General features: G+C 46.0%; 4 protein-coding genes across 5 annotated transcripts in view; 2 read left to right on the top strand and 2 right to left on the bottom strand.

The window, feature by feature from the left end:
* The window catches only part of adcy6a (adenylate cyclase 6a), a 40,704-nt gene extending 36,574 nt beyond the window's left edge, over positions 1-4,130 (top strand). The window contains exon 24 of the mRNA XM_066708587.1: positions 496-4,130. Within this exon, the coding sequence (XP_066564684.1) occupies positions 496-624 (129 nt within the window). The 3' untranslated portion in view covers positions 625-4,130. The remainder of the gene's footprint in view (positions 1-495) is intronic.
* A 125-nt stretch (positions 4,131-4,255) lies between these two features.
* Positions 4,256-6,953, bottom strand: spmip11 (sperm microtubule inner protein 11). The gene is made up of 4 exons (XM_066708591.1): positions 6,449-6,953; positions 5,625-5,762; positions 5,227-5,371; positions 4,256-4,488 (listed from the first exon to the last, which is right to left on the bottom strand). The coding sequence occupies exons 1-4, from the start codon at positions 6,537-6,539 to the stop codon at positions 4,440-4,442; spliced, it is 423 nt and encodes a 140-aa protein (XP_066564688.1). The 5' UTR covers positions 6,540-6,953; the 3' UTR covers positions 4,256-4,439.
* An 819-nt stretch (positions 6,954-7,772) lies between these two features.
* Positions 7,773-21,380, top strand: LOC136752895 (polypeptide N-acetylgalactosaminyltransferase 6). 2 transcript variants are annotated; one of them, XM_066708590.1, is made up of 11 exons: positions 7,773-8,065; positions 11,572-12,170; positions 12,414-12,586; positions 15,142-15,291; positions 16,107-16,341; positions 16,446-16,563; positions 16,913-17,113; positions 17,296-17,427; positions 17,661-17,762; positions 18,674-18,826; positions 18,982-21,380. In XM_066708590.1, the coding sequence occupies exons 2-11, from the start codon at positions 11,671-11,673 to the stop codon at positions 19,090-19,092; spliced, it is 1,875 nt and encodes a 624-aa protein (XP_066564687.1). In that variant the 5' UTR covers positions 7,773-8,065; positions 11,572-11,670; the 3' UTR covers positions 19,093-21,380. The 2 variants fall into 2 exon arrangements, with proteins under 2 accessions (XP_066564687.1, XP_066564686.1); XM_066708589.1 differs by having other exon boundaries at positions 7,777-8,065; positions 18,979-21,380.
* A 373-nt stretch (positions 21,381-21,753) lies between these two features.
* stat2 (signal transducer and activator of transcription 2) overlaps positions 21,754-27,750 on the bottom strand; it is a 30,254-nt gene continuing 24,257 nt past the window's right edge. The window contains exons 22-24 of the mRNA XM_066708588.1: positions 26,059-26,113; positions 24,721-24,857; positions 21,754-24,559 (exon numbers count right to left, since the gene is read on the bottom strand). Of these exons, the coding sequence (XP_066564685.1) occupies positions 24,312-24,559; positions 24,721-24,857; positions 26,059-26,113 (440 nt within the window). The 3' untranslated portion in view covers positions 21,754-24,311. The remainder of the gene's footprint in view (positions 24,560-24,720; positions 24,858-26,058; positions 26,114-27,750) is intronic.

Here is a 27,750-nt window from a genome sequence, read left to right as displayed (position 1 = left end):
CAGTGTTCTGAGGGGTCTAGCTTGGTTCTTGGAAAGGGACAGAAAATGGTTTGGTTTTTGGTCCTGTCTCTCTCTCACTCTTTCTCTGGAGTTACAACAAACAGATTCAGATGTATTTGTCTCCATTTGGCTTCATCTGAGGGATTTAACCTTTAGTTTCTTCATTTATTTACTTATTTAATTATCATTTCTTTTCAACAACAAACCACGATCATTGATTGACGTTGAGTCGAGAGTGGGAGGCCTTCATTTCCAGAGGTTGTATGAGAAATTAAAAACGAGTGAGTAGTCATGTGATCCAGCCCTAGTTTACAAGCAGTGCTGGGTGGCGTGTGTGAGGTCCGCCAGTCTCTGTGTGTCTGGAGTACAGCGAATGGAAAGGTAGAACAAAATGGCCCGTTGTAATCCCTGAAGATGAGGCAAGGGAGCCATCTGCTGGCTACATGTGCTATTGCACAAAAAAACAATGTATTCACTTGCCCCTGTCTCCTCCAGGTCACCACAGACTTGTACCAGGTATTGGCGAGCAAAGGTTACCAGCTGGAGTGTCGCGGCGTGGTGAAGGTGAAGGGGAAAGGCGAGATGACCACCTACTTCCTGAATGATGGCCCCCAAAGCAGTTAGCAGCGGCCACCAATCCCCCAGTGAAGTTGGGGGGAGGGGAGGGCAGCTGGGGAGAGGGGAGCTCACCGAAACTTGAAGGAGTAGCGAAACTTTTGAACAAAACAAAAAAAGGCTCCTGACAGACTTTAAGCCCGGCGCGGCGCGGCCCGGCCCGACTGTGTGGAGGAAGGTGTATCTGGGATGAACTTTTGATTATAAGGTGTCGGATTTTGTCGACACACATTGAAGACAGATTCCATCTTGTTTATTTTCCCGCTCTGCTGCCGTCATGTTCTCAGCTTCCATTGCGAGATACGTGAACGCATTCAAAAACAAAATAAAAAATCAAAACACCTTTGCAAATGAAGACCTTTCACCTCCGAAGGACTGTACATAAAGACTGATGTTTCATTCTGTTTCAGGAGAATTATAAATACAGGTACTTCTGTTCCAGTTCAGGGGTCGGGGACTCGTTATTTATTTTTCATTGGAAATGTTTTTTTTTTTTTTTTTTTTGGCTTTTTTAACTCCTTTCAAAAATATATGGGAAAAAAATGTAAAGAGAACATTTTTAAAAAATGACCAAAGAACAAAATATTTAGTACAAGAAAGTTGGGATCCATCTGATTAGTTTTTATTTTGACTGATGATTCAGAATCCGTTTCTAGTGTTCGTATAAGAGGCCCGGCACTGTTTGACATCCTCCCACAGATTTTAGTATATTTTATTTTTTTAGTTCTCTTATTTTGGGGGGAAGTTGCAAAGCAGGGGGGGGCACAGTAATACCACTTTCTTAGGTTAGAATATTTAGTTTTTTTGTTTGTGTGTTCATTTTTATTTATTTTTTGGCTCCTGATCAGCCCATCACAGAAATCAAAGACATCACTGATGTTTTTGTTTTCTTGGCTTTTTCCTAAAAATTGATGATAAAAAAAAAAAAACTTTGAGAAATAAAACAAAAACAAAACGCCTTCAGCCTTGCTTTTTAAACCTACTGCAAAGCCAGTGCGGCCTACAGGCCCAGAGTAAACAATGCAGCCTGGGTCTCTATTTTTATGCTACTCACAAGGCCTCTGGGACACATTCTTCAGGATCCCGCCTGTCAGAGACTCAGCAACAGAGGCCATGTCCGTCTGTCTGTCTGTCTGTCCGTCTATCTGTCTGTCTGTCTGTCTGTCTGTTTATACCTGCTATCAGTGACCTTTCTTCTCTTTCAAAGAAGTATTTTTTGGTACAAAACAAAAAACCTGAAAAAAATTAAAACACTTGACTGGAGTGGAGACGCACGACCTTGTGAACGCTGATGATGGACGTCACGGTACCAGACAGAATACAGCCAAACTCTTAAACAAAAAGAGATATTTCTTTTGGATTTTTTGTGTTCCTTTTTTTTTTTTAAAGGATATATATATATATTAATATATATATTAATATATATATTATGACTGAATACTGTGCTTTATAATCTTCAAGGGGCATAACTGTTTTCACTGTGAGGTTTCTTTGATACAATGAGAAATTGCTCTCTTGCCAAACTTATTGCTCTGAGGCATGATGGATTGTGGTATCTTTTAATTTTGTTTTGGCTGTTTTATTTTATTTTGTGTTTTAATGTTGGGTCATTTTTTATCATCTCTGTATTAATCTTTTTATTATTATTATTATTATTATTATTATTATTATTATTATTATTCCATTCCAAATGTAAAAGGATCAAAGACCAGAACTGTGTGTAGGTGGTGAGGTTAGCACCAGCTCTGCCAGTACAGTGTGATCAAATGCACAGTGGACGGACACCTGTCTACACCTCCTGGCACCATTTGGACTCCCATTATCTGTTAACCTCACCGAACTGTTCTGCCCATTCTGCCAACACCAAGTGGAGCATATGGGGGATTGGGGGGGCTTCTCTTGCCCCTGACAGCACCCATTCAAAGACAGGGCGTGTGTGTGTCATTCTGCGCTGTAATCCGGTACAAGCATGCTGCGTTCTCCGACGTACGTGTATTTTTTATAGCCCCAGCCAGTCTCCCTCTGGTCCTGGTTTTGTGCTGTCACCGTGCATCAGTTTACTGCGAGCAAAGGGAAGTAAAGCAAAGAAAAAAAAACATTTTAGAGAACAAAAACAAACAAACTCATGAGAAGCCCCTAGAAAACGTTGGTGTACTCTGGTTGAATTTCCACTGGGCGGTGTGGTGACAGCATCATGTAATCGGGAGTCCATTCTCCTATGTTTTTCTAGGACTTTTTTTTTTTTACTTTTCTGGGATCAATTTGTCTCTGCTGGGAGCCTAGTGAGGGGCGAGGCCAGGGCAGGCCGGCTCTGTGCAAGGGCATCACTCATGCTGTTTGTATCAAAAGGGCAGCCCCTGTAAGCGGAGTGTCTCTCTGTCCCTCTCTCTCAACTCTCTCCTTTCTCTCTCTCTCTGTCAGAGGTGGCTGTGCCACATTGCAGTTGATCACACTGGCGCCTTGTGCTTGTGCCAGCCTGGACCCTGGTGCTGTGCTGTGGGTAGAGCCGCCTGTGTCTGTCTGGAGTGTGTGAGCGTGCCAGTGACAGGAGCAGCTATTTTTGGGAGCATGGTGGGGGCTGAAGGTATTAATAAAGCACTAGAATACCGCTAACTTGTATTGTTGCCCACCCACCTGTATTTATTACTGTAAAACCTAGAGCTTCATGAATCTAGTCTCAAAACCCCTCACGTCCCCTGCCCCACACACCCAGATCCACTAGTCAGGGGGTGGGGGGGTTGAAGAGAGGAGGTGTGTTTGGCTTTTTCTACAGAAACATTAAAATTGTGAAGTTATTATAAATGTTCTTTACCCTTGAAAAGAAAAGCAAAAAATGTTGTATTTTTGGTTGTTTCCTCACCCCCTAAAATTAAATAAAATTAATTTATATATATATATATATATATATATATATATATATATATATTGTAAATTGGTCCCTTACAATGGGTGTTGCAGCTCTGGTCCTGAAGAGCCACAGTGGCCTGTCTTGCCATTAAAACTCTTACTCAATTGAGAAAATGACTGGGTTAATTAGTTGAGATCAGCCTAATCCCGGACTGTTGATTGAGACCTTGAGAGAACCATTAAAACGTTGAAGATAATTGGTGTAAAATTTAATTAATCAATCAGACCAATTAAGTTCAAGTTGGAACAGAAGCCAGCAGAGACTGTCACTGTGGCTCTCCAGGGAATGAGCTGGAGCCCCATTATGTAGAGCCGCTGTGAAGACATGCCATGAAGAGTGACAGCCCCCACACAGCAAGCCTCACCCCACCCCACCCAGAGACAGCAACTGGGAAGTGTGCCTCACCCTCCCTGCTCTCCTCCCCCTCACTGATTTAATTTCAGCACCAGAATGCTGCGAAATGCATTTACTTTGCCTCGCCCCTAGAGGGCAGCAATGGCTTATTTTTAATTGATGAAGCTGTTTAAGGTGACTTTGTTCTGCTTTGTTTTGGTTGTTTGTTTTACAGTATTTCACTGAAATTAAAATAATGTCCATTTTCCTCTTCCTTCTGACACTCCTTCTCAATCGTGAATCGTGAATAGTGTGTTACTAAGGGGGCGTGTATACTTCTCTTATGCCTCTAAAGGGAGGGTGGGGGGTCAAGTTCTGTCCAAAAGAAAGAAAGCAACAAAAATTCAAGGATCTTTTATTCAGACCAGGAGGAAGTGTTGGCAGACATAAGCAGAGTTCTGATGCTGCCGGATGCTGGTCCCAACACTGAAGGAGCAGAGAGGTGTCTGTTGGGTAAGGTGGCGGGGGCGAGTTTAAATTTAAGTCTCCCAGAGCTGGTTGTTGGCTGAGGAGGGGGGGCGGGTCAGTATAAGCTGAACTGCCGATTGGTCATGGACATCTCCTTGACGAACCTGTCAGAAGGGTGGGAAGAGCAGCATCAGTATGGCACATGGAGAGGCCGGAGATGGATCACGTGATGCCCAGCACAGCAAGTCGAACATTCACCCGTGGGATGAGCAAATTGAGACAAATACAGAGACCACGAGATCCTCCTAAAAGTTGTGTCATGATTGGGGCGTTTCTCCACACCTGGGGTCACAATGGGAGCATCCTCACTCTACTGCCATCACACTCACAAATCGGTGGCCACATCTGAGAGATTTAATCTGGCCACCAGGTCACAGACTTAACAGGTACAAAAAATCAGTTCCCTGCGAGGCGTTTAATACACTGCTGGGGGGATCTTCCTGTTACTTTCTGATCAGAATCCTCAAACAAAAAATAGCTTCTTTCAGGCTTTAACAGGAAATGATGTCATCTGTGCTGTTGTGTGCCAGACCTGAGCTCCAGCGCTATTTATTTCCTTACTCATTTACATACCCGCTAACTTACTAACATACTAATTTACATACTCACTCACTTATTTACATATTCACTCACTTACCCATTTACATATTTGCTGACTTCTTAGTTTTTGGATGATTTCTTAGTGATAGGACCCTAAGCTCCAGACCGTTTGTTTGCCGCGGACATGTGTAGGCATATAAACACAAGCGGGGCAGTGCCCCCAGTGCCCGATTTCAGCCCCTCGATCACTGGCTTTTCATGCAGCCTTTGGCGGGAGGCCTGGCCGCGATGCCCAGACTTACCGTGTCATCTCGCTGTCTTTCCGGGGAAAGCGTTGGACCTGGGTCCAGGGCTCTGTGTCCGCGATGCCAGTCTGCCCGCTCCCTTGCAACCACCAGCCATAGCACTGCCCGTTGGTCAACGGTGTCCGGTACATCTGGTTGGGTGCTGCAGATTGGACATAGCAGTCATAGGTTTATTAATATAATCGTTATTATTATTGTGTGAAAATATATAACATAATGAGACGTGTTCAATGTCAGCCCATCAGGTCTGTCTCCCTCTCTTTCATTCTCCCTCTCCTATTCTCTCTCCCTCTCTTTCTTCTTTCCTTCTCCCTCTCCCTCCCTCTCCACAGGCCTGGTACAGGAAAACAGAACCCAGCAGGGTGGGGCTCAGTGCAAGAGGGTGTGTGTCGTACATTGCGGGGTGCGTGCCAGTCGGACCATGTCCTGGTGCCTCTGCTGGCTGCCACGGTGTGTCTCCAGGCTGCTGGTGGGGGGCTTGGCCTCCGTCTGGATTGGGGGCAGTCTGGATCCCTCACTCAGCGATTCGCCACCTGCCAACACAGACAGAGGAGCATGGGTTAGGCTGACTGACTTTCGAGACACTGTCTGACTGACTGAGACTGACTGACACACAGTTTGGGGGCTGTTTTCACTGTATGATCAGTTCAGCTGTAGAAGTAGTCTTATCATCAGTTTTGTAGTTACGAAATACAATATCTGTGTAATATACTGCAGTGTGGTCTTATCTAGTGGGAATATCATTATGATGATGATGATGATGTACTGATGAAGCCGTTATTGACAATGCTTCATGGATGTGGTTTAGTAGTAGGAGCAGTAGACATCACGGCCGCAGAAACCCTAGAGCAGTGGTTCTCAACCCTGGTCCTGGAGGACCCCTACCCTGCTGGATTGTGTTCCATCTGAGCTCTAAATTACTTAATGGAACCCTTAATTGAAGTAATAATTTGGCTTACATTTGACTTTTTAAATTGTGTAACTGATAAAAAGCTGGTTCCTTAATAAGATAAGTTCCTTATACAAGTCTATACTTAACTTAAAACCAATATTGTCTAAAAGAATTAAAAGGGTCTGATTTAGGAAATTTTGATCAATTAAGGGGTTTATTAAGTAACTGAGAGCTCAGTTGTAACACAAAACAGCAGGGTAGAAGGTCCTCCAGGACCAGGATTGAGAACCAATAACCTAGCTGTATACCAAGCCGGATCAAGCTTACCCTGTCCCGACCGTGTCCTCTGCGTCTGTGACAAACTCCTGGATCTGAACGGGTCCTGGTATCCCATGTAGGTGAGTCCGAAAAAGGCCATGTTCCTCCTGGAGCACAGCGGCTGCGCAGCGCGACTCTTCCGCGCCGACTCGCCTTGTTTACGTCGCCACCATGGCAACCAAGGAGCTTGACGTCAGGCTCTGGTGGCCAATCACAAGGCTGGGTTTCCAATTCCAAACATTATACGAACAATTTCAGTTATTCGTTTAATTATCCCATATTAAAGTCCATACATTGATGATTAAGAGAAAAAACGTATTTCTTTGTTTTGTTTTAAATCTGTACCTAGTCGTTGAATATTTGCCTACGCAAAACACTATACAAACAGGTGTCCAGAGCGCTGACAGGTGGCTTGTTACTGATATTGCAGAGGCCCCTCCGTGTTGCCCAGCTTAGAGGTACACCGTATGAAAATGGCATTTTTTTGTAAATAGGAGACGAACGGGACCGGGTGGTGGAACCCCAGTAAATCCCACACAGAAACATCCGGGTACATCGGGATGGAAAGGGAGAACCCGCGCGAGGCACCTGCGGAACTGTGTGAGAGGCGTGAATTAGGTCATAGTTCAAAGGTCATGAGTGGAGCTTCATTGTCCAGGGCTTGGGCTCGCACTGGGGTTGTGATTTATTTATCAATTTAGGATAGATGTTTATTTCTAGTTGGTTATGCAATGTACTGAAGGGGCGCGTTCAGTTGACACACCTGCAGCTGGGCGCCAGTGCGGCTGAGATCTCTTACAGAGTCGTTTCCTATACCCACTCCGTTTTCACTCTTCACACGGAGCCTAGTGTAAACAGGCGAATCCGAGCCGTATTCCCTGTCTGTCTCCATCCAATTCTGAATAAGACAGCGTGGATACAGGATCCGCACCCCGACACCGGATATGGTGTTTAATTTCTGCCCCGTGCATTATTCACGAGAGCCAGGTAATGGTCGTCTCTCTTGCATCCTGTGACCTTTAATTAAATTGAATGCAATCACAAAGGAAATGATTGCAGAGACATGCATCCTCAGTCGGATAAGATGAAACCCCCACGGTTCCTGTAGGTAGGCGACATGGAAAATTACACCCAGCATACTTAAAGTAATGAAATCTTATATATGTATTCAGAATGCGAAACAAATGCTACCTATTCATATTCATTGTCTCTGTAGGTGTTTTTTTTTTTTTTTTTTGCTGTAAACCAAATTAAATATGAACTAATAGCTTGTATAATAAATATAATAACTGTATGTATTAGGACCCAGGGCAGCTGTTGAGTTGATAATTGCAATGAATTTCGCCTGCGGTGGAGGTTCGCTGGGCGAGTGGCTCTGTAGAGTCAGGGAAGGAGGGAAGGAGAGCTGGAGGACTGGAGGACTGGAGGACTGGAGGACTGGGCGTCAGGAGTCGGCCTCCAGGTAAGTGAGCAAACATCTTCACTTTCGAGTTCAGCCACAGCGTGTCACGACCTCGTCTCGGCTTCCGCGTCTCCTTACACCGGTTCCTTCCGCATACAATCAAGCTGTCAGAGAGGTCGGGCTGAAGAAAGCCGGTGTATCAAACTTGGTTCTTCTTTCATCTGGTAAGTATATTTGTATATATATATATATATATCAGTCACAAAAAATGTACTTCTTGTGCGTGTGATCTTGAGACAGGTGGGGGGGCGCAGTCAGGGAATGGGCAGCGTGTGACGCCTTTATCATCGAGGGCAAGTTTCTTAAACGTGCATCAGTTATTACTAATAAAACCAAATGAAAACTGTCCATTTCGACTTTGTCTTGCTGCAGTTGCGGTCGAGCAGGTCGGAGGCTGTGATGCTGATTTGCTTCAGCACGCTTTCACGGCGTTTAAAAATGTGGCTCTCATTTGTGTCAGTATTCTTAAGAATCATGTGTATGTGCCAGTCAGTGACATGTTGCAGGAGTGTTCTTGCGGTATGCATTGGACATGATTAGCTAGTTAATTGCTGTTTTTGTTAATGTATGTCACCTAGACGTTCTCGAACCTATGGAACGCATTACGTGACAGAGAGGTGCGGTAAATCAGGGAGAATTAAATAAGACCGAGCGGTGGCCCTTTTAACTGCTTATCATGCTGTAATCAGAAGCGGATCCTGACACCAGTAGGTTTTGTTTATTTAAATGTTCTTCCGTTTGTAGCGTAGTTGCAATCCCTCTGCAATAGCAACACTATTGAGATCTAACAAAGGTCATCAGTCGAGGAAGTAGTTTACACGCCACTTACGACACGTCTGCACACCTGACGCGCGCGCGAGTGTGGCTCTGCAGTCGCCACAGCCTCGCGCTTCCTCTTCAAAACATGAACTGAAACTGCTAGTCTGCAAAGCTCCAGCGGGATATGCTTTTCTTATTTCCCCTCGGTTTATTAGGTCTATTCATGGTATTCGAAGTCATTGTAATGTTTAGCACTCGTCAGCGTTATTATAAGTAGTAGATGATGCAGTGGTAGTCGGTCTTCTGCTTCTGCTGCAGCTGAACTTCGCTAGTGGAGTGGATGTAATTGAACGCCTTTTAGAGGGTGGTGAATGATGCTGGTTCATTTTAACGAAGGGACTGTTGAAATAGGAGGGACACAGAAACTGTTCCGTATGCAACGCACGGTGTAAAAAAACAAAAAAAAAACCCAGTTGTGAGAAAAACAACCCACGTCGTGCCCTGTGGACTGTCTGCACTGTTTCCTGCAGTTGGCGTGTGTGTGTAACTGTCACTTGGTGCTTTTTCTTGCGTCGCGTTGTCTTGGCTGCACCCCCTATGCACCGTGTTCGTGTCCCGCTTGGGTTTTCTTCTGCTGCTGGTGCTTGTGCTTAGGAGGGACGTTGGAAATGTTGGTTTTTGAATTGGCTGGGGCTTGTTCGTTGGTAACTTTAAGCCACTTCCGCAGGACACTATTTTCATAAACTTACAATGACTATTACTCGCCCATCTCTTTGCCCCCCTACGCCCGCCAGCGTCCTCGACACGCACACTCCCGGGACCCGTGGGAATCAGACTGGCATTAGCAACTGTTGTTCCCCCACCTCTGTTTCGCACCTTCCTCGTCGGCGCTTTTCCCTGTGGATAATGGACACGTCATTTACAAATAACGACTCCCCCCACTTTGTTTGCCGAAGTGTTACTGAGTATTGAGTACAAAAACATGTCGCGCTCGGGATGGACAACCCGGTAACACAAGGCTACACGCAGATTATCAGTACCCAGAAAAACCGTATAACTAAAGCGTCTCATTTGGAGAGATGCCATAGTGTCTTGTCGAATAAGAGGGGGAGCGAACCCCATGGCCGTGTATTGTATCGGAGGCAGTTAACAGGGGCTCAAATTGCTAAGACACGGCAGCTTTGAATGAAGTGTCAGCGCAGGCTTTCTTAGCGGACGGGTTGACTGGTGTCTCTGGTTGTGGCGGATTGCGCGCTGCTGACTCTGACAGGCTGGCTGCTCCTGCTGCCGTTGCTCCACCGCCCATGTGCGTCATAATACTTCAGAATTCGGAGATTCTTATTGTACTGTAAACTACAACAACTATGTTCCCGAGGCCATATTATTACTATAGCAACTCGTTTTTGAATATTTAATCACTTTTGTAATACTTCAAAATGTATTTCCGCATGAAAAGCAACGTTAACCTGAGCTATCTGGTCTAATAGCCAAATACGACTCAGAAGCACACTATAACGTTTAATTATATATTTGGGCCGAATCCATGGCAAGCTGAATTTAACTTAATTCATGCTACACTTAGCCCCCTTGGAGAGATACAAATACAACTTATAGCATGGCCTTCCTGTAGAGTGCTTTCTAACACTACATTACAGTTCCACAGATTGTAGCATATACCTCTAAACCTGATTTGAATATAGTGTCATCACCTCTATCTTGACAATCATCACACTGTTTTAATAAAAACACATTTTACAGGTGAGATGTTGTATCACATTACTATTTTTTTCCTTTGTAATACATATTAGTTACATGATACTATTGCATTTATTCCAAAGTAAATACCATTGTGTTAATGTGACCTATTAACAGTTAACACATTTAGACGTGGAACCAGTCCGCAAAAAATAATGTAAATATTAAATGCGTCACTTTCCCTCACATTCTGGGTGCTATCAGTTCCAATACAAATCAATCCAGTCTTTCTCTTCACATGTGGAAACTGATGAATACTACTGCAGGCACTGAGTTTACTGTCCTGCTGCAGAGTCACTGACTGGACTTAACTACCTTGCTCTAGATTTCACTTTTACACATAATGGAGCACACATTCTTGTCTTGTAATGTGTTTGTTCGGTGCTGTTTTTGTTTTTAGATTATGTGGCTGTTACTTATTAAACAGTGGGAGTTACTCAAGAACCAATGAAGTGCACCTGCTTGTGTGTGTGCTGGGAAGGGGAAGGGGATGGGGTGGTGTGGAAGGGGACGGCTGCATCAGAGATCTGCCCATGAAAATGCCACCTCTGGCCTAGGCTGCAGCACTGGGTGTCAGATCGGAAGGAGGTGCTGTGCGATGGACACCGTGTCGGTTGTTAGCAGTGTCTTGTTTGCATGCATCTGATGGCTTTATAGTACATGCTAGGAGCCCATAGCTTCAGAGCCGTGGGAAGGGTGTAGAGATTAACCTCAGGATAGACTGTTCTGAAGGTATAAGAGAGGGAGAAGGGTGTTCTGTTCTGTTATTTTAAGTGTTGTCTGTTAAGTGTTGTTTTTGTTGATTTGATTTTTATGTGTAGCGCTATCTGAGCACGGTACGGTACAGCTCACTGTTACATAAATGAGTTCTCTGTGGGGAAACGGGACACAGACGAATCCTTACTCTGTCTCCCAAGCTGGATGATTTTGTGGTCATCTCACCAGGCCTGAGGGTGGTTGTGGTTGCTTGTCTGATTTGCTGTGTATCAGATTAATGAAGACGTCCCCATAAGGGTTGCGCAGGAGGCAACAGTTAAGTGCCCCGCCTGGCCCAGAGCCGCATGTGCGTTGATAAACTTGCTGGGTGGTTGTTTGCTGATACTGAAGTGTGCAGAGTGGATAATGTTCCTGCCACTTACCCCCTCTCCTCTTGCAGGCCAAGTCCCAGGACTGTCATCCCCCCTCCAGTCAACTTTTTCGGTCAGGGGGGAAGAGGAGAAGAGAAGAAAAAAGATAAAGCAAGGTTGTCCCGGAGATGAGGCTATTTCCACGGCGACGCACCTCCCCCCTGAAGCTAGCTGTGCTGGTGGGGACCATCTTCCTCATCGCCTTGGTGGTCATGCAGAGGGATGTGGGTGGGGTCTCCTCCTCTGAGCCCTGGTTGAGGGACCTGGTGGACAGGAAGGAGCGGATGATTGACATGATGATGGGGGCAGTGAATAACCTCAGGGACTCCATGCCTCGCTTCCAGATTGGGGCCCCCCAACCCCCAGAGCAGCCCCCGGCTGCCCCCTCGGACTCCTTGAGCTGTCCCCCTGGCTTCTACAGCAAGGCAGAGCTGAGGCCGGTCTTGGAGCGCCCCCCCCAGGACCCCAGTGCACCCGGGGAGGATGGTAAAGCCTTCCTGAAGGAGGGGCTGTCCCCTGAGGAGGAGAAGGAGAAGGAGGCGGGCATGCAGAGGCACTGGTTTAACCAGTTCGCCAGTGACCGCATCTCCCTGCATCGCAGCCTGGGGGAGGACAGCCGCCCAGTCGAGTGAGTGTTTGTGTGGGTGCATGCATGCCTGTGACTGTGTCTGTGTGCTGGTGACTGTGACTGTTTGAGCATTTACAGTAGTATTTTGATTGCAGTGACTTAACTATAGAGAAATCAGTGTGTTTACTGTAGCGGGTTCCACACAATGTCCCCCCTGCATTTACTGCAGTCAGGTCAGGACAGAGGCCTGAAACTCGTAATGATGCTCTCGCACTGCCCTGATGTGACCCTGTGTCCTCACAGATGTGTGGAGCGCAAGTTCCGCCACTGCCCGCCGCTGCCCACCACCAGCGTGATCATTGTGTTCCACAACGAGGCATGGTCCACGCTCCTGCGCACCGTCTACAGCGTGCTGCACACCTCGCCCGCTGTGCTGCTCCGGGAGATCATCCTGGTGGACGATGCCAGCACTGCAGGTCAGTAACCCCTCCCTGACACACTGACCCCTCACTCTTGTCCCCAGCTTCTGACCTCCCGGGGGTGGGCACAGGAGGGTGGGAAATGGAACCCCCACATGGACCATTTACCAGTGGATCTATGAAGAGCAGGTTCAGTGGGGCCTGGGTTTAGAGTGGGTTCTGGGAGCAGTCTCTGGGTGGCATGGTTCCTTGCAAGAAACCTTTAAGAGTTTGGTGTAGAGATCCATTCTGATGTAGAGCTGAATGTGGCCACACAGAGGAACTCCTATTTGCACGGTTGGTGATCCACCTCAGAGCTGCAGAGCCTTGTTTATCACGTACGCCCACATCAGGCACTCTGATCAGCCTTGCTCTGCAACTTTTTTCTTGAGTACGTTTGCACTGGCAGGCGTGAGCAGTAATCCTCTGCATATTTGCTTTTGGGCTAGCTGCATCGGCCCAGTGTGCTCAAGGGCCTTTGCTATGCCAATAGCCTAAATGCACTCCAGTGCTTAGTACCAGTGCTGTGCTCAGCTGTGCAGTGTTTTAAACTCAGCTGGCTAGAGCTAAAGAACAATGGCAGCCAAAATCACGTCAACACCCTGTGAGAGAGAGAGAGAGGCGTTTTCTCCCAAAGTCACCTGGAGAGCCATTGTGGTTTTGGCAGACCGAAAAAAAAAAAGTCTCCGGTGGACCAGTACAAAGCTGCATTGAGCACCTGTGGAATGGGTGTGTGACGTGTCTGATCCAGAGTGAGGCTGTGGGAACAGTAGCCATGGGAATTGGGATGTGCTCTGAGGTAATCCCGGCTTTTCCAGGGCTCTGGGAAAGATGTCCTGTTGTGAAATCCTGGAGGAGGGGTCAGGCCCAAATCTCGTCTGTTGTGGATTCGCTTGTTTCATGCCGTGCCCTCTTCCGGCACTCACCGCCACCGACCCCCTCGCCCCCTGACGTTTCTGTACGAGTGGTGGAAATCCTACTACGTGATTGCATTTGTGCTTTTGTTTAGCTGTCTTTCTTTAGTTTAGTTTATTTTTCTTTAGTTTTGGCTGGGGTGTGTGGATTGTGTTGTTGTTGGATCGTGGCACTGTACTGTGGGCAGGACTGGCTCCTCGCGCCCTTTTCGCCCCTCAGAAGAATTCCAACAGCCATTGAACAAAATGGGCGGACCTGTACTACACTACACCTCATTAAATACACATAGCCAATGTATTTGTGTTGCCTGAACAGTTTTGGTATGTGTAAGCTATATCCTTTTTGACTGTTGACCCAAAACTACCTCTTGTAACAGCAGTTTTAAGTGTAATTGAAAACATTGCATTGTACACAGTCACTACAAATAGCAAAAATGTAACCTGAAAACAAACAAACCTTAAAATAAACCAAAACCAGCATGGGAATTCAGACAATCTTATCATATTCATCTGATTATTTTGAATATTGTTTTTAAATCATCATGGGTTGGCAGTTTTTAAATTTTAAACCCACTTCTGCTGAACCTGTGGGGACAGCACAAATTCAGGGCCTGCTCCGTTCATGTGCTGTGTGGGACAGTAGACCTGCTGTTATGAGCTGACTGGGAGACAAAGGCAGGGGAGCGCCAGATAATGTTATCGGTGGGACGGGCGCTGCCGGTGGCTCATGTCCGGGGGTAGCAGGGGAAGGGAGGGGCTGAAGGCAGGGGCTGCTGGCCCGGGGCAGTGACGGAGAGCGAGAGCATGAGTGCTAGGCGTAGTAGCGGCCGAGATTAACTTTGGCCACCCATCTCTCCCTTATCAGCCCTGTGCAAATTCGTCTTATTACAGCCAAGTCTCTGTTACAGCTGCACAGGTATTTAAACAAGATGCCGCTCCTGTGGAAAGTGTCGAAAGAGTTTTGGAGCTCTTAGCATTAATGTGTGCAAGTGTAGTTGGCAGTGGCCTCTGCAACTCCGCTTCTGGAGCTCTGGGGGAGATTTTGGCAGGGAGTTAGAGATGGGAGTAATGTCATTGCAATCCTCAGTCCCTGCTTAATTGATCAGAGGGTTGTGGCTCTCCATTTTCCTCCGATGCACAAGGCTGACATTGCTCTGGACGGTGTGTTTTTTGCAGGTCACATTAACGGGGATTTATTATGAAGCTTCTGTGTAAAGAGGAGCTTGCATGTCAGTGAGAGAACATCATTGTGGCGGATCAGGTGGTGGCAGCCAATCCCAGACCAGCTCTGGTTCTGCTTCTGTTTCTTTGATGGATCTGCTCGTTGTTCATCTCCATCGTCTGTTCCTCCTCCTCTCTCTTGCTCGGGGTGAATGATCGGCGGTCGTTGGCGGCAGTAGTTTGAGGAGGGGGCAGCGTGGGGGTATGTTTAAGTCCGTTTGGTTTTGAGATGTTAGATGGTACTGCTTCTAGATCAGGATTTTATTCGACATGCTGAACCGCTTGTTTTCGTTCTGCTCTGGGCTGGGCTGCTGGAAATAAGTCAGCCAAATTCACATGTGCTTCCAGTCACCTTCGCTGTGTTAGTGTTAATGCTGTATTCTCCCTGTGAAATAAATAAATACGTTTGTTTCTTTTTTTTAACCCTTCACCTCACAGAGCACCTGAAGGAGCGGCTGGAGGAGTATGTGAAGCAGCTGGGGATCGTGCATGTGCTGCGGCAGAGGGAGAGGAAGGGGTTAATCACAGCTAGGCTGCTTGGGGCAGCGGCAGCCACGGGAGAGGTGCTCACCTTCTTGGATGCCCACTGTGAGTCACTCAGTCCGTCCATCCATCAATCATTCACTATCAGTGATCTCATCGTTTAAATGGAACCTGGCCAGCGGTGAACTGCGTGTGCATGTGTGACCGGGCAGTGTGTTTCCTCTGTACACATTTCAACACTTCAGTTGTCTGCTGTCCTGAGCTGCATCACGGGGCCAGGCCTGAGGCAGCTAGTGCAGTGTCTCTCGCCCTGCTGCAGAGGAGTGGAGAGGAAGCGAGTGCGCTGTGCCTGACGTGCGAGTGCAAGTGTAAATCCACACGCTTAGTGTGTGTGTCTCTGTTCGTGATTATGACGGCACCAAACACTGGGTCTTGCAGGAAGTACTGTAAAGTAACTGAACCAGAAGTTTTCTGCATTCATCTGCATTCATCTCAATCTTCAACACTATGCAGAATGCACACATTAAAATTTTACATAAAATTTGACCAAACTTGCTTTTGAGGGTTTGTATACATTTCACGAGTCTGGACAACCCCAGTACATTAATATAACAAGATACAGTGTATTTTGGCCTTGACTGAGAGTACGGTGAGCTGACCAGTGATGTCATTGATACTGCGCCCCTTCTGGGTGGAGTGAGCGAATGAGCTGTTGTGGGGGCAGGGTTTGGGGTGGAGCAGGGATAATGCTGGGAAGGTGTATATGCTTCTGAAGACTTATGCCTGGGTAGACTGTCCAAGGCGAAACTGGGGTTTGTCCTCCCCTTAAACTTTAGTTTTGAACTCCCTATATTGTAGCCAACTGACAAGTGTGGATTCCCTGGCCAAGTTGACTGACTGTCGCCCTCCCACCCCTCTAGGCGAATGTTTCCACGGCTGGCTGGAACCCCTGCTTTTCCGCATCGCAGAGGAGCCGACGGCCGTGGTCAGCCCTGACATCACCACCATCGACCTCAACAGCTTCCAGTTTGGCCGGCCGGCGCCCAGCAGCCGCGCCCACAACCGCGGCAACTTCGACTGGAGCCTGTCGTTCGGCTGGGAGGGCATCCCCACGCATGAGAAACAGCGCCGCAAGGATGAGACATACCCCGTCAAGTGAGCCTCCGGCTGTATTTTTTGTATTTGTTTTTAAATTAGATTAGGTCTGTGTCGGTGTGTCTAGGCACTGCAGTGTTGACTGTGTCTCTGGGCCCCTCCAGGACTCCTACGTTTGCTGGCGGACTCTTCTCCATCTCCAAGTCCTACTTTGAGCACATCGGGACGTATGATGCACAGATGGAGATCTGGGGAGGGGAGAACGTGGAGATGTCCTTCAGGGTGAGTGCTCCCGGTGGTCACCCCAGCAGGGGGCAGGAGCTCCCTTCATGTGCTGGCCTGTGTGTCTTAAGGTGGGGAGTTGGACACTCGGTACCAGGGAGAGATTCTTAAGATGCTTTTATTTTTAAAAGTGCCCTTTGATAGTAAATAAAAAGCCGATATATTGAAGGGTTTGACTTGGCTTGGCTCTTTTTACAAAAGCAACATTAATTCAGTAGAAGAAAAAAAAAACATTATTCCTGGCATGTTTTCACTTTAAAGCCCATAAGATACCACAGCCTTTTCTCACCAGCTCCGCCCTGGGTTTTTGCTCACTGCATGTATGTGTGTTTGTGTGTTCTCCGGGCAGGTGTGGCAGTGTGGCGGGCAGCTGGAGATCATCCCGTGTTCAGTGGTGGGTCACGTGTTCCGGACCAAGAGCCCCCACACCTTCCCCAAGGGCACAGAGGTCATCACCCGCAACCAGGTGCGCCTGGCAGAGGTGTGGATGGATGGGTACAAGGAGATCTTCTATCGCCGCAACAAGAACGCTGCCAAGATGGCCCAGCAGGTAAGAGGAGGGGAACGTCTGCCTGAGTGTGACTCCCTGTGTCTTTTTTTTACTATATCCTGTTCATATTGAGGAGCAACTGTTTTTCTCTCGATTTACTTTTCTAGTTTTATGCATTATGGCAAAACCCAATAAAAAAAAAAAACTAAATTCCTCTTTCTGTCCCCCCTCTTCCCCTCCAGCACCGCTTTGGTGATATCACTGACCGGCTGAAGCTGAGGGAGGATCTGCAATGTAAGAACTTCTCCTGGTACCTGAACACTGTGTACCCTGAGGCATTTGTCCCGGACCTCACGCCTGTGCTGTTTGGAGCGGTAAGACCCAAGCCATGTTTGCAGATTGGGGGTGGATGTGGGACTCGGGGATTTGGTGAGGCGGGGTGGAGGAGGGTGGAGATGGGGCTCAGGAATTGGGTGAGGTGAGGCAGGGTGGAGTCGGAGCTGGAGATTGAGCTGGGGATTGGGTGGGGTGAGGTGGGATGGTGTTGGGGCTTGGGGATTGGGTGGGATGAGGTGGAGCTCTTGATCTGGGTTTTGTTTCTGGGCAGGTGAAGAACGAGGGGTCTCAGAGCTGTCTGGACGTGGGGGAAAACAACAATGGAGGCAAGCCTTTGATCATGTACAGCTGTCATGGCATGGGCGGCAACCAGGTATCCCCCTATCACTCATACTTACTTACCTTGAGCTCCTTGAGCTGATTTTTAATACTTATTTTTAATACTTATTCTGAGTAAATGTGAATTAATAGAATTATTTCTTCAGCACCTTTCTGCTCCATCAGTAGTACACCTCTCATTATTATTATTATTTCTTGGCAGACGCCCTTATCCAGGGTGGATTACAAAATAAGCGCAATACAAAGTGCAAGAATACAGTTCAGTTACAAGGCATCAGACATTACAAATTCAAATTTACATTATACAAAGCAATTACAGGTTACACAAGTAAATACAATAAGTGAGGTCACACGTCCTGGAAAGTAACAGCTAAGTGCTGTCAAGATGTTAGGTCACAGTCAAGGGCTGTGGGAAAGGGAGCAAGGGGGAAATCAATAATAATAAAAAGTATTATTAACGCAAGAAGCATGATAAAATGTTGTGAAGTGCTATCTTACAGGAGATTAAAAGGACTAATATTACAAGTACTGTCTGAAAAGATGGGTCTTGAGTGTGTCTCTGCTCTTATTACTCACTTTGCCCAGAGGCAGTTCTGAGTGGGGGCCAGTGCCCTTGTGACAGCAAGCTTGATCCCCCCTAACTATCATTGTGGACAAAACAGTCAGCAATTGGCCTCAGCCCCCCCAGCTGAACCGCCACTGACTCTGCCCCCCCCATCTCCTGCTGTTGCACACGGGAAGTCAGGGGGGAGAGCTAGACTAATTTCCAGTCCTGCTCACACATCTGATGTTGCCCTAAGAAGCCCTAATAATCCATTACCAGCACCTGTTACCTAGCAACTACACAACCCTTTCCTAACTAATCTGAAAGACCCATGGCAGTGGCATGTGACCCAGAACAGAACCCTGCATCCTGACCCCGCTTGTCTCTTGTGTTTTGGGCAGTATTTTGAATACACGTCACACAAGGAGCTGCGGCACAACATCGGGAAGCAGCTGTGTGTGCATGCCTCGGGGGGCCCGGCGCAGCTTGAGCTGTGCCAGCTGAAGGGGCAAGGCACTCAAGTGGCACCGGAACAGATGTGGGAGATCACCGGGGTAAGATCATCCTCTGTGCCACACCCACACCGCTCAGTACTGCATTGCACACCGTACCCCTGACTGCTGTCTGCTGGGTCAGGTCAGGTGAATCTGATGGTTTAAATTATGTCCTTCCCTTTTCTCTTCTTTTCTGCTTTTCTTTCTCCCAGGAGAAGCTACTTCGAAACCCTGCCTCTGGGCAGTGCATCACCCTCCTGGGTGGCCAGCCAACCATGGGCCAATGTAACCCTTCTAATGCCAACCAGCACTGGTCCTTCAGCTGACCGCCTCCTGCTGTGCGTATACCTCACCTGCCATCCAGACCCCCACAGTCAGGGGGGCAGCTCCTCCTCCTGCTGTCTCTGGTGGTGGTGTTGGGTGGTGGCTTAGCAGATACATTTTCAAGACTTACATGATCAATAAGCTACTGGAGATACTAGGGTCTTAACTGGGATGAAGGGAGACTGAACTATACATGGGCCATTTTTGATTGACTGTTCTGTTTATTTTGTTTACCTCCTGTCCTCGTCGGAGTACAAGGCTGAGCTCAGGCCTGAAGGACTCACACTGTGGAATGACCATGTTTTCTTAATTTTAATTTTTTAAATCACTTTTTTGGTTTGTTTGTTTGAAGGATCAGGGTAGAGGGAGGTGTGGCTGTAGGGGGGGAAGTGTGGGTGAGGGGCAGGGAACTCATTTTGTGTTTTCCCCAGCCGAATGAAGACTAATTCAGAGCAGCAGGGTGGAGGGGAGTTGGGGTGGAGAAATACTTCTACAATGCCTTTACCATTCACTGTTCAAATGCATTGGGAGAGATTTTTTATTTTTTTATTTGTGTGCTCATTTCACCAAAGAGTGCTTAATGTTTTTCTTCAATTTCTTCCCCTAATATTTGTATTATAATGAACTGAGGTCAGTCACTAAACCCAGCCCCCAGTACAAGGGTGTGAACTTGTGTGTCTTTTCAGTTTATGCAGTTTTACGCCGGATGTGTTTTTCGGTTTTAGAGACTAAGTTAAAACTGCGCTGACAGTCCGTGCATATCGCTGCACCAGAGACAACCCTGGTTAGGACAGCGCCCTGGCAGGACATAGGGGACGGGCGCTTCACACCTCTCCAAAGGGGTGCTTACATCATTACTCTCATCCCCTCTTCTCAGCCCTGAAGCTGATTATTCTCTTCCATCTCTCTTTGTGTAAGGTGAAGGCTCTACGAGCTCAGGTTATAAAATGTATGTTCTGGGCTATTTCACCCTAACTTTGCACCTGGGGTGTCATTTATGGTGATTATGTATGTTTTTGTAATAATATTAGTAATAGATAGTAGTTCCTCAGTGAAACTTTGACTTGTGTCCAGCATGTAGTAATGATCTGCAGAATGTAATTGAATTGGTCGGGGACAGTCATGTTAAACTCTTGGGTTCTGAGTAGCGGACAAAAGAACACAAAGTGGCCCCCCTTTACCCTCCCTAGCTTTGGTTGGAACTGCTGTGAACAGTTCCAGCCCAAGTACAGGCAGCTCCCAGCTCCCAGCTCCCACAGGGCTGCATTCCCACCTGCCCTGGACACTGGCAATGTCCAATGACCTGACAGGCGGCACGGCCAGGATCTTGTTTGACTAGCGCAGAATTCTAGTTATGTTCACTAACAGCGTCCTCGCCTAACGAGATGGGGCTAGAGATGGGGAGAGGTGGGGCTAGTGAAGGCCGGGATGCACCCTGTGGAACCAGGGCAGGAGAACCCCAGGAGCTCGGTCTGTAAGAATATTTACAGACCAGAGGTGGCAGCTAGCCCCCGTTGCTCTCTTGCCAACAAGAAAGGCCCTGGCAGTGGGAACCCCGGAGAATGGCGGTCTCAGTCCACTCCAGTCCCTTGAGGGATCTCCGTTTTTACTTCTGCCTCAAAGGCTCTTATCGATACCAAACGTGGGAGTTAAAGCAGCTGTGTGTATTCCAGAGGGTAAGGGGCTGCTAACTGACAGGTGCTTATGAAACTCGCAGTCACCATCAGTCAGTGGGCGTGAAGTGTTCCTCTTCTGATGAACCTCGTCGGTCAGTGTTTCCCAGCCCTCAGCCTTGGACCCCCCAGTGTCAGGCTGGCGTGGGTTCCAGCTGAGCTCTCGATGACTTCACTAACTCATTAGGGTAAATCTATACCCTAATGAGTTTATTGATCATTTTAAACATTTGGGAGATTAGTTATATATTTTCACATTTAAGAGCACCTGATTGCTCCAACAATGGTAAGAGTGAGTTACAGCCAGTAATTTGTACAATATAGTAATTGGGAGCTCACCTGGAACGGAAGGCAGCAGAACCGCAGGCCCCCAGCAGCAGGGCTGCGAGACATGGATGTGAGTGGAAAGAATAGTGTAAAAAAAAATGTAAAGAATGGTGTGATTTAAAATGTATTTTTGGACAAATGTCTATGCCGCTGAATAAATGTAAATAAAAAATGTAGTCCTTGGGTGTCAGCTGTGGTGTGGGCTCCCAGTTGAGCTGCTCAGTTTCTTCCCAGACTTGATTTGAACTAGCTCACCAAACTTTAAACTACATTAAAAAAAGAAAAGAAAATTGCAATGAGTCCAATTAAGTATTCTCAATTAGGCAGTGAAGTGGCCAGGGGGCACACAGAGTTGGACATTACAGGTAGACAAGGGCCCACAGCTGCTGTCTCAGGGCCCCTGAGTTGCCCTGTTCTCCCACATTTAAGGGTCAAGTCTTATATAAGAGCTGGATCCAGAAAACACTAAAACCAGACCCTGAAATATGAAAACCGTGCTCTGTGGGGCTTACACTGTGTCATGGCCTGGCTAAACACCCCCCTCCCCAACTCCAATAACAACAGGGTGATTCATACTCTCAATACATTAAAATAATAAATAAGTAATAACCTTAACGAGTACTAGAAACCTTTTAATAAATACACACTTGAATGAACAAAGTCTCCAGGCAGAAGATTGGTTTATTTATAGTATCAGGAAAAGGAGAAACTCTCAAGCACAGCTGAGGTATCGACACAATCACAATGAGAGAAATAAAAGGGACACATGAAACAAGAAGCTAATTGGGACTCACATCTGCAACTCCACTCAATTGCATTTAAATGTTCCCCCCAGGTCAGAGAGAAACTTCATTATTAGTGGTCACAGGTTAGTTGGGTGGGCAAACAACATTAAGGAAAAAAAACAGAAGTAGCAACCCCACCAAGTGTGGTGTTTAAAGGATGTAAACCCTGCCTCACTAAGGATGGGAGTGGAACCGTCACATTCGCACTCCCCAACTCCGCAAGAAATGGCTTGGCAACACTGACTACTTAGTGGCCTTTCACCCACCCTGCACCCCAAAGCATTCTCCATTTCGCCACTAAGCCAGGGCCTGATGGTATTTTCCCAATGTGGGCGCTGGGCTTATATATAAATTCCTTTCGCAAACCTCAATCTTTCCAGCCAGAACCATTTTAAAGTGCAATGAACATATTAAAAATAATAATTACATTAACAATCTACTACCACAAATTAGTTTTTCACTTGAACAGTGTTGGTTAAATCATGATAGAGACGCAGCTAAAGCAGGTCCCCTCACCCATCCCAGACTCGGACACCACAGATGTATTTAGTTGATGACCCACCCCAGTAAACCCAATTGTTTGGGACTGGGGTCCTGAAATTAACTTTTCATGCCATGATTGCTGTATTGCTGCTCTCAGAGAGGGTGAGAATTAGACCTCCAGCAGCTGTGGGAGTGACTTGACGTGGAACATCATCGTCTTTTGCGGCTCCCAGATTTTTCCCTTCATCACCAGCTCTTCAGTCAAACTGAACTCTTAGCTTTGTGATTACACACAATTGATTTAATCATTTGCATGGGCTCTTCATTTAAAATATCTTTCCCTTGTTTTATTTAAGTACCAAAAGCTTTATATCAATCTATATCTGATCTGAAGGTTTTGCAGATCAGAATTAGTTACTAATTTATATATATCTGATGATTATAAAAAGGGTCAACTTAAACAAGTCGTTGATTCTCGTCTGGAAAGAAAACCAGGACACATGATTCCGTAGGATTAGGACTGGGGGGGGGGGCACCTGGGTCATGTTAACTGAATCTAAATTGTTGAATTGGTTAAGTGATGTTAACAGTTTGGATAAAACATAACCCAGGAGGCCGAGCCCTCCAACCCCATGCGGGACAGATGGTACAAAACCGAAATCCAGTTCAGCCCCCTCCTATTAAGTGCATTAATCACTCCATTCTATAAGAGTTATAAAATCCGCAAAACCAGCATTTCACACGAACAACCACTGACAATAAAAAAGGATATAAGGTCTGGGTATAAAACATCCCATTCTTCAGAGAACATATTTTACATTTTTAGTGCAAAACTTTTCAGGGTTTCAGTTATGATAAATAACACTTTAGGTAGGTAGGAAACCACAATATTTTGTTTGGGGGGGCATGATTTTACAATCACTTATGCGTTGGTGGACTGACGGACCACAATGCACCACAATGCAAAGTGTTGTCCGGTTAAAAAGGACATATATAAAAAAAAGTGTTCATTCAAGTCCTGGGAACAAACACAGGACGAGCTCTTCTGAGCAGCTGAAAGTGAAGTGACTTTTTGTGCACGTTTTTTACGGGTGACAGACGTATATGAACTGGTATTATAGCCTGGAAGGGTATACAGAGATTAGGTAAGTTAGATGTGGTCTGTGAGGTTGAGGAGAGTATACTATGCTCTTTAACACTGTTGGGTGTGGAAGGAGTGAGTAGTTATGGCCGGGGGGGTATGTAAGGTTGCAGTTTTGGGGCAGCATGTGACTGCGAATCAATACACGTACATAGATCTTATCTATTTTTGTGGGAAATGACGTCAAGGTTACTCAGAATGTGGATATACGGAATATCCTACAGACTAGCATAAAAATTGTAATGATAATGCTAATAATAATAATAATTGGAATAAAGAAAAATGGCAAACAGGCCTGCTGTGTCCCGTGAGGGCCCGAGTCGGCCGAGGAGCGACACAAAGCCCGGCAAATCTCAAGACAAAAAAAAGCAAAGGGACTGATCAAATGAAACCCAAACCAAGACCCAACCGCCCACGCTGCCGCCCAGGCTGTAAAGGGACTGGCGTCAATTCCTGGCACTATCCCTGGCGTCGATAGTACCATTCCTATTCAGTCCGGTAGCGGCTTCATTGGGCTTCAGATGCCAAAATTTGACACGGGATCCCTGACCACTTCGGGCTGTTTGTTTTAGTTTTTTTCCCAGGCTGGACCCTGTTTACACAGCTGCAGGTCCACCTTCTCAGTCACTGCATTTCTACACCATGGTTGCGGCTGAACAGATCAACTCTAAGTCGGACTGCCATAGAAAGTGCTGCCACTGCAATTGTCATTCTAATGGATTCCAGGTACGGTCATCACTGCAGGGTGGGTGGGTAGGAGGGAGTGGGGGGGTTGTGGATGTTGTTGTTGTTGTTGTTTTGTTCCGGGTGCCTCAGTGGCTCATGGGAATTAGGGTGTGGCTCTGCTGGTCATGGCTGAAGAGCAGTTGGGCATTGGGCTCGAATATGGGGTTCATCTCCTCCCCCACCGACAGGACCTGGTCGTCCAACAGGTAGTCACAGCCTAACAGGTCTGTGTTCAGGCCCAGATGGGGGCTCCCAGGACCGTAACTGTTACCGTCCCCGTCCTGGGCCTCCAGGAGGGACGGGTCACTCATCAGGATATCCGAGGGGATCAGTCCTGCAGGGACAGCAGGAGTAGGAAGGAGGAGGAGTGTGTGAAAGGGACAGAGGGAGAGAGAGAGGATGTCAACGTTTATTGTCAGGGTAAGTGTCTTGTGAACAAAGCGAGACAAAAGATTTCACACCGCTGTCTGGAGGCGGGCAGAGCTGTGCACTCACCGGCGGAGTCTCCGTTGTGTGTATCATAGATGTTCATGCCGAGTGCCTCGCTCCCTGGATCGGCAGTGTCCGGAAACACCGCTGGGGGCAGCAGCTCTGACGCCGGCTCCAGATTCGACTGGCCCTCAAATGAGTTCCTACAGTAACCAGAGATACAGAGGCATTTCATTGGCGTGCAGGAACAGGGCCAGGTCTTGTGCAGGATGCCGGTGTGTGGGTGTATGGGTAACGGGGGTTAGCTGGATGACACAAGCTGTTACAGTCACTGAGATTAGTGTTAGCATTGATTCACCAGGCCTCCTGTAGGAGCCATCTCTCTCTGTCTGTAATCCCAGCTCTCACATTTTTAAATAATCCTGTATTAAAAGACCTCAATTTCAACTGTAGTAATACTTATAATAAAACAAATAAGAATTTAAACAGCAACACTAATACAGTTTTCTTAAATATGTAAATGTTTTTATTTAAGTACCACGTCAGGGATCACAATTGAACGTTGAACAGACTGAACTACTAAGTACATAACGAACACTGAACATTTACACTTGGGAGATAAGAGGAACGCATTATTAACTACAATGTAGACTATACTACACTAAAATAGATATTAATAAGCCATTAAACATGTACTAGAATAAGACATGTTTTTTATGTATCAAATCAAGAAACAGGCATCAAAAAACAGCCACAAGCACTAGGTTACCTACTACTAAGACACATACACCGAGCAGTTAAACATTATATACAATAGACCTATGTGTTACTTAATATTGCAATTAAGAAAAAAAAAAAAAAAGAAAACTCAAGGCTTCTTTTAGATCATGGGTTTTCAAACTGGTCCTGGAGTACCCCCTGCCCTGCTGTATTTTAAATGGTATATTGCTTTGTTAGGTCAATTAAAGAATCAATTAAGCAATTAAGACATCAGTTGGAACAAAAACCAGCAGGGCACTGCTGTTTTGTGCACAGAACACCTGCAGCCGAAAATGCCCATTTGGACTCCACACTCCACATCTGTTTTGATGCAGTAAATCATGCTGCAGCATCACTCAATCTTTCCAGACAAATTTTGCTGCTCTTTTAAAGTTACAGGCAATGAAACCTCTGAATTTGTGGGTGGTTGTACTTCAGATTCAGATTTTGACCAAATTACTGTGCTGTCACATTTTTCATTTACACCTCACCCCTTTACATACTCAATCACTCACCTCATCACACTCACACTCACCTTACTCCTTCTCACACTCACACTCACCTCACTCTTGTCGGCCTCCCTCTGCAGTGTGCATACAGATTAACACAGACAGCAGCAGACACACACACGAACGTGAAACTTACTCTGAGGTGACGAACACCAGCTTGGTCCTGATGTACTCCTTATAGGGGCTCTCCGCTAAAGAAATGGACACAGACACGGGTCAGTCTTCACAGGACCAGGGGCGCAGCGGCTCTCCAGCCCCGCACTGTAATACACCACTGTGCGTGATGTTGCTGGCCAACAAGCGGCAACTATTTGGAAACCTACTCAAGGGCACTCAACACCCGATGGGTTTTTGCCAATGTGTGTGATGCATCATAATAATAATAATAATAATAATATTATTATTATTAACTAGATTTAGAAGTTTCTGGAAACTTAATCTGTGTTATAAAACTGCCATTTTAAGACAATTTAAAGGAGTATTTGATTAATATAAGCAGTTCAGCATGTTAAATATATTTTAAATAATTATAGCTTTAAAGTAGCTTGATAAATCCTTCCACAGAAGAGCTATGAGAACATATTTAATTTGACCTTACAGGAAGGTCAAAGATCATCATATAGGGCATTTTCAGATAGATCATACATTGTTTCCTATATGTGTTCCATAATAAGTATGAGCCTTACTGCACTCTGTAAGGAGTTATGAGTCAGTTCTCAGTTTGACCTTAAGGAGAGGTCAAAGGTCACAATGGAGGACATTTTCAAACAGACCACATATGAGTTCCTATCTGAGTTCTACAGCAATCATTAGCCTATCTACAGTCTTTAAAGCAAAATAAGCAGTTTTAGGAATTGATTGACCACTAAGGGGAGGCCAAAGGTCAAAATGAAGGTGCTTGGACTATTTTAGAAGTAAACATATGATGTTCATTACAAATCTGAAGTCAGATATCAGTTTTGAGCCTTGCGTCTAGGAGAAAATATGAGTTTTTTTTATTATTCATAGCGAACATGACCTTGAAGGAAATGTCAAAGGTCAAACTCAGGGGCATATCTTGAAATCCCTTATATATGGTTTCCTATATGTGTTCCATATAGACCAAAGGCTTATTTCCTCTCTGTGAGGTGTTATAGAGCAAAAAGTTGAAAATCTAATTTGACCTTGAAGGAGAGGTCAGAGGTCAAGTTGAAGGTCATGCACGGATAGAGTACATATGGTTTCCTATACATGTTCTATAGTGACCATCATTGTATCTGCCACCTGTAAGGAGTTATAAGCCTTCAAAAGTCGAGTTTTTTTGCAATATCCCATGATCCAGAGCTCCGATAGAGAAACGGATAGCAATTTTGGAAACTTCATACACAGTTTCCTATCTATGCTCAATAGTAACAGGACTGATTAAAGCATCCTTAAAGGAGTAATGAGATGTTCAATATCTGAAAACTTTCTAACATTGCCAACCTGCCATATCTGGCCCAGAGAAGGTCAAAGTTCAGAAGTAATGACATGATCAGAAAGGAAATTATGAATTCCTATTAGTGTTCAATTATAATTATTGTGCTAAATGTAACCTATCAATAGTTATTAGCTGTTGAATGTTTTTGGGTCATAGAGACCCTCAAGAGGATCTGGATGACCAATCAGTACCAAAAGTAATAGCAACCATTTTCAGATATAGTGCAAAAAGTGTACACAGTGTCATTTAGATAGCTGAAGAACTGTAGGAGGAGATGCATTTACTTTAAGTGGCAGAAAACGAGAATAATAAGGAGGCGGGAAAAATAATAAAGAAACTGAGAAAGAACAAGATAATAGCCAGTCACCC

This window comes from Amia ocellicauda, chromosome 7, assembly GCF_036373705.1.
Source record: "Amia ocellicauda isolate fAmiCal2 chromosome 7, fAmiCal2.hap1, whole genome shotgun sequence".
NCBI lineage: Eukaryota > Metazoa > Chordata > Actinopteri > Amiiformes > Amiidae > Amia > Amia ocellicauda.
The sequence above is the reverse complement of the archived record's forward strand: the minus strand, read 5'-3'. Positions and strand labels throughout refer to the sequence as shown.

Bases quoted from the DNA above. Each gene is read 5' to 3' on its own strand.
- spmip11 (XM_066708591.1), bottom strand. From the start codon at position 6,539: ATGGCCTTTTTCGGACTCACCTACATGGGATACCAGGACCCGTTCAGA. The intron at 5,763-6,448 runs GTAAGCTTGATC...CTGTGTTGGCAG, and splicing joins GAGGACACGGTCGGGACAGG to GTGGCGAATCGCTGAGTGAG. The intron at 5,372-5,624 runs GTACGACACACA...TCCAATCTGCAG, and splicing joins ACTGGCACGCACCCCGCAAT to CACCCAACCAGATGTACCGG.
- LOC136752895 (XM_066708589.1), top strand. From the start codon at position 11,671: ATGAGGCTATTTCCACGGCGACGCACCTCCCCCCTGAAGCTAGCTGTG. The intron at 16,564-16,912 runs GTGAGTGCTCCC...TTCTCCGGGCAG, and splicing joins ACGTGGAGATGTCCTTCAGG to GTGTGGCAGTGTGGCGGGCA. The intron at 17,428-17,660 runs GTAAGACCCAAG...GTTTCTGGGCAG, and splicing joins CGCCTGTGCTGTTTGGAGCG to GTGAAGAACGAGGGGTCTCA.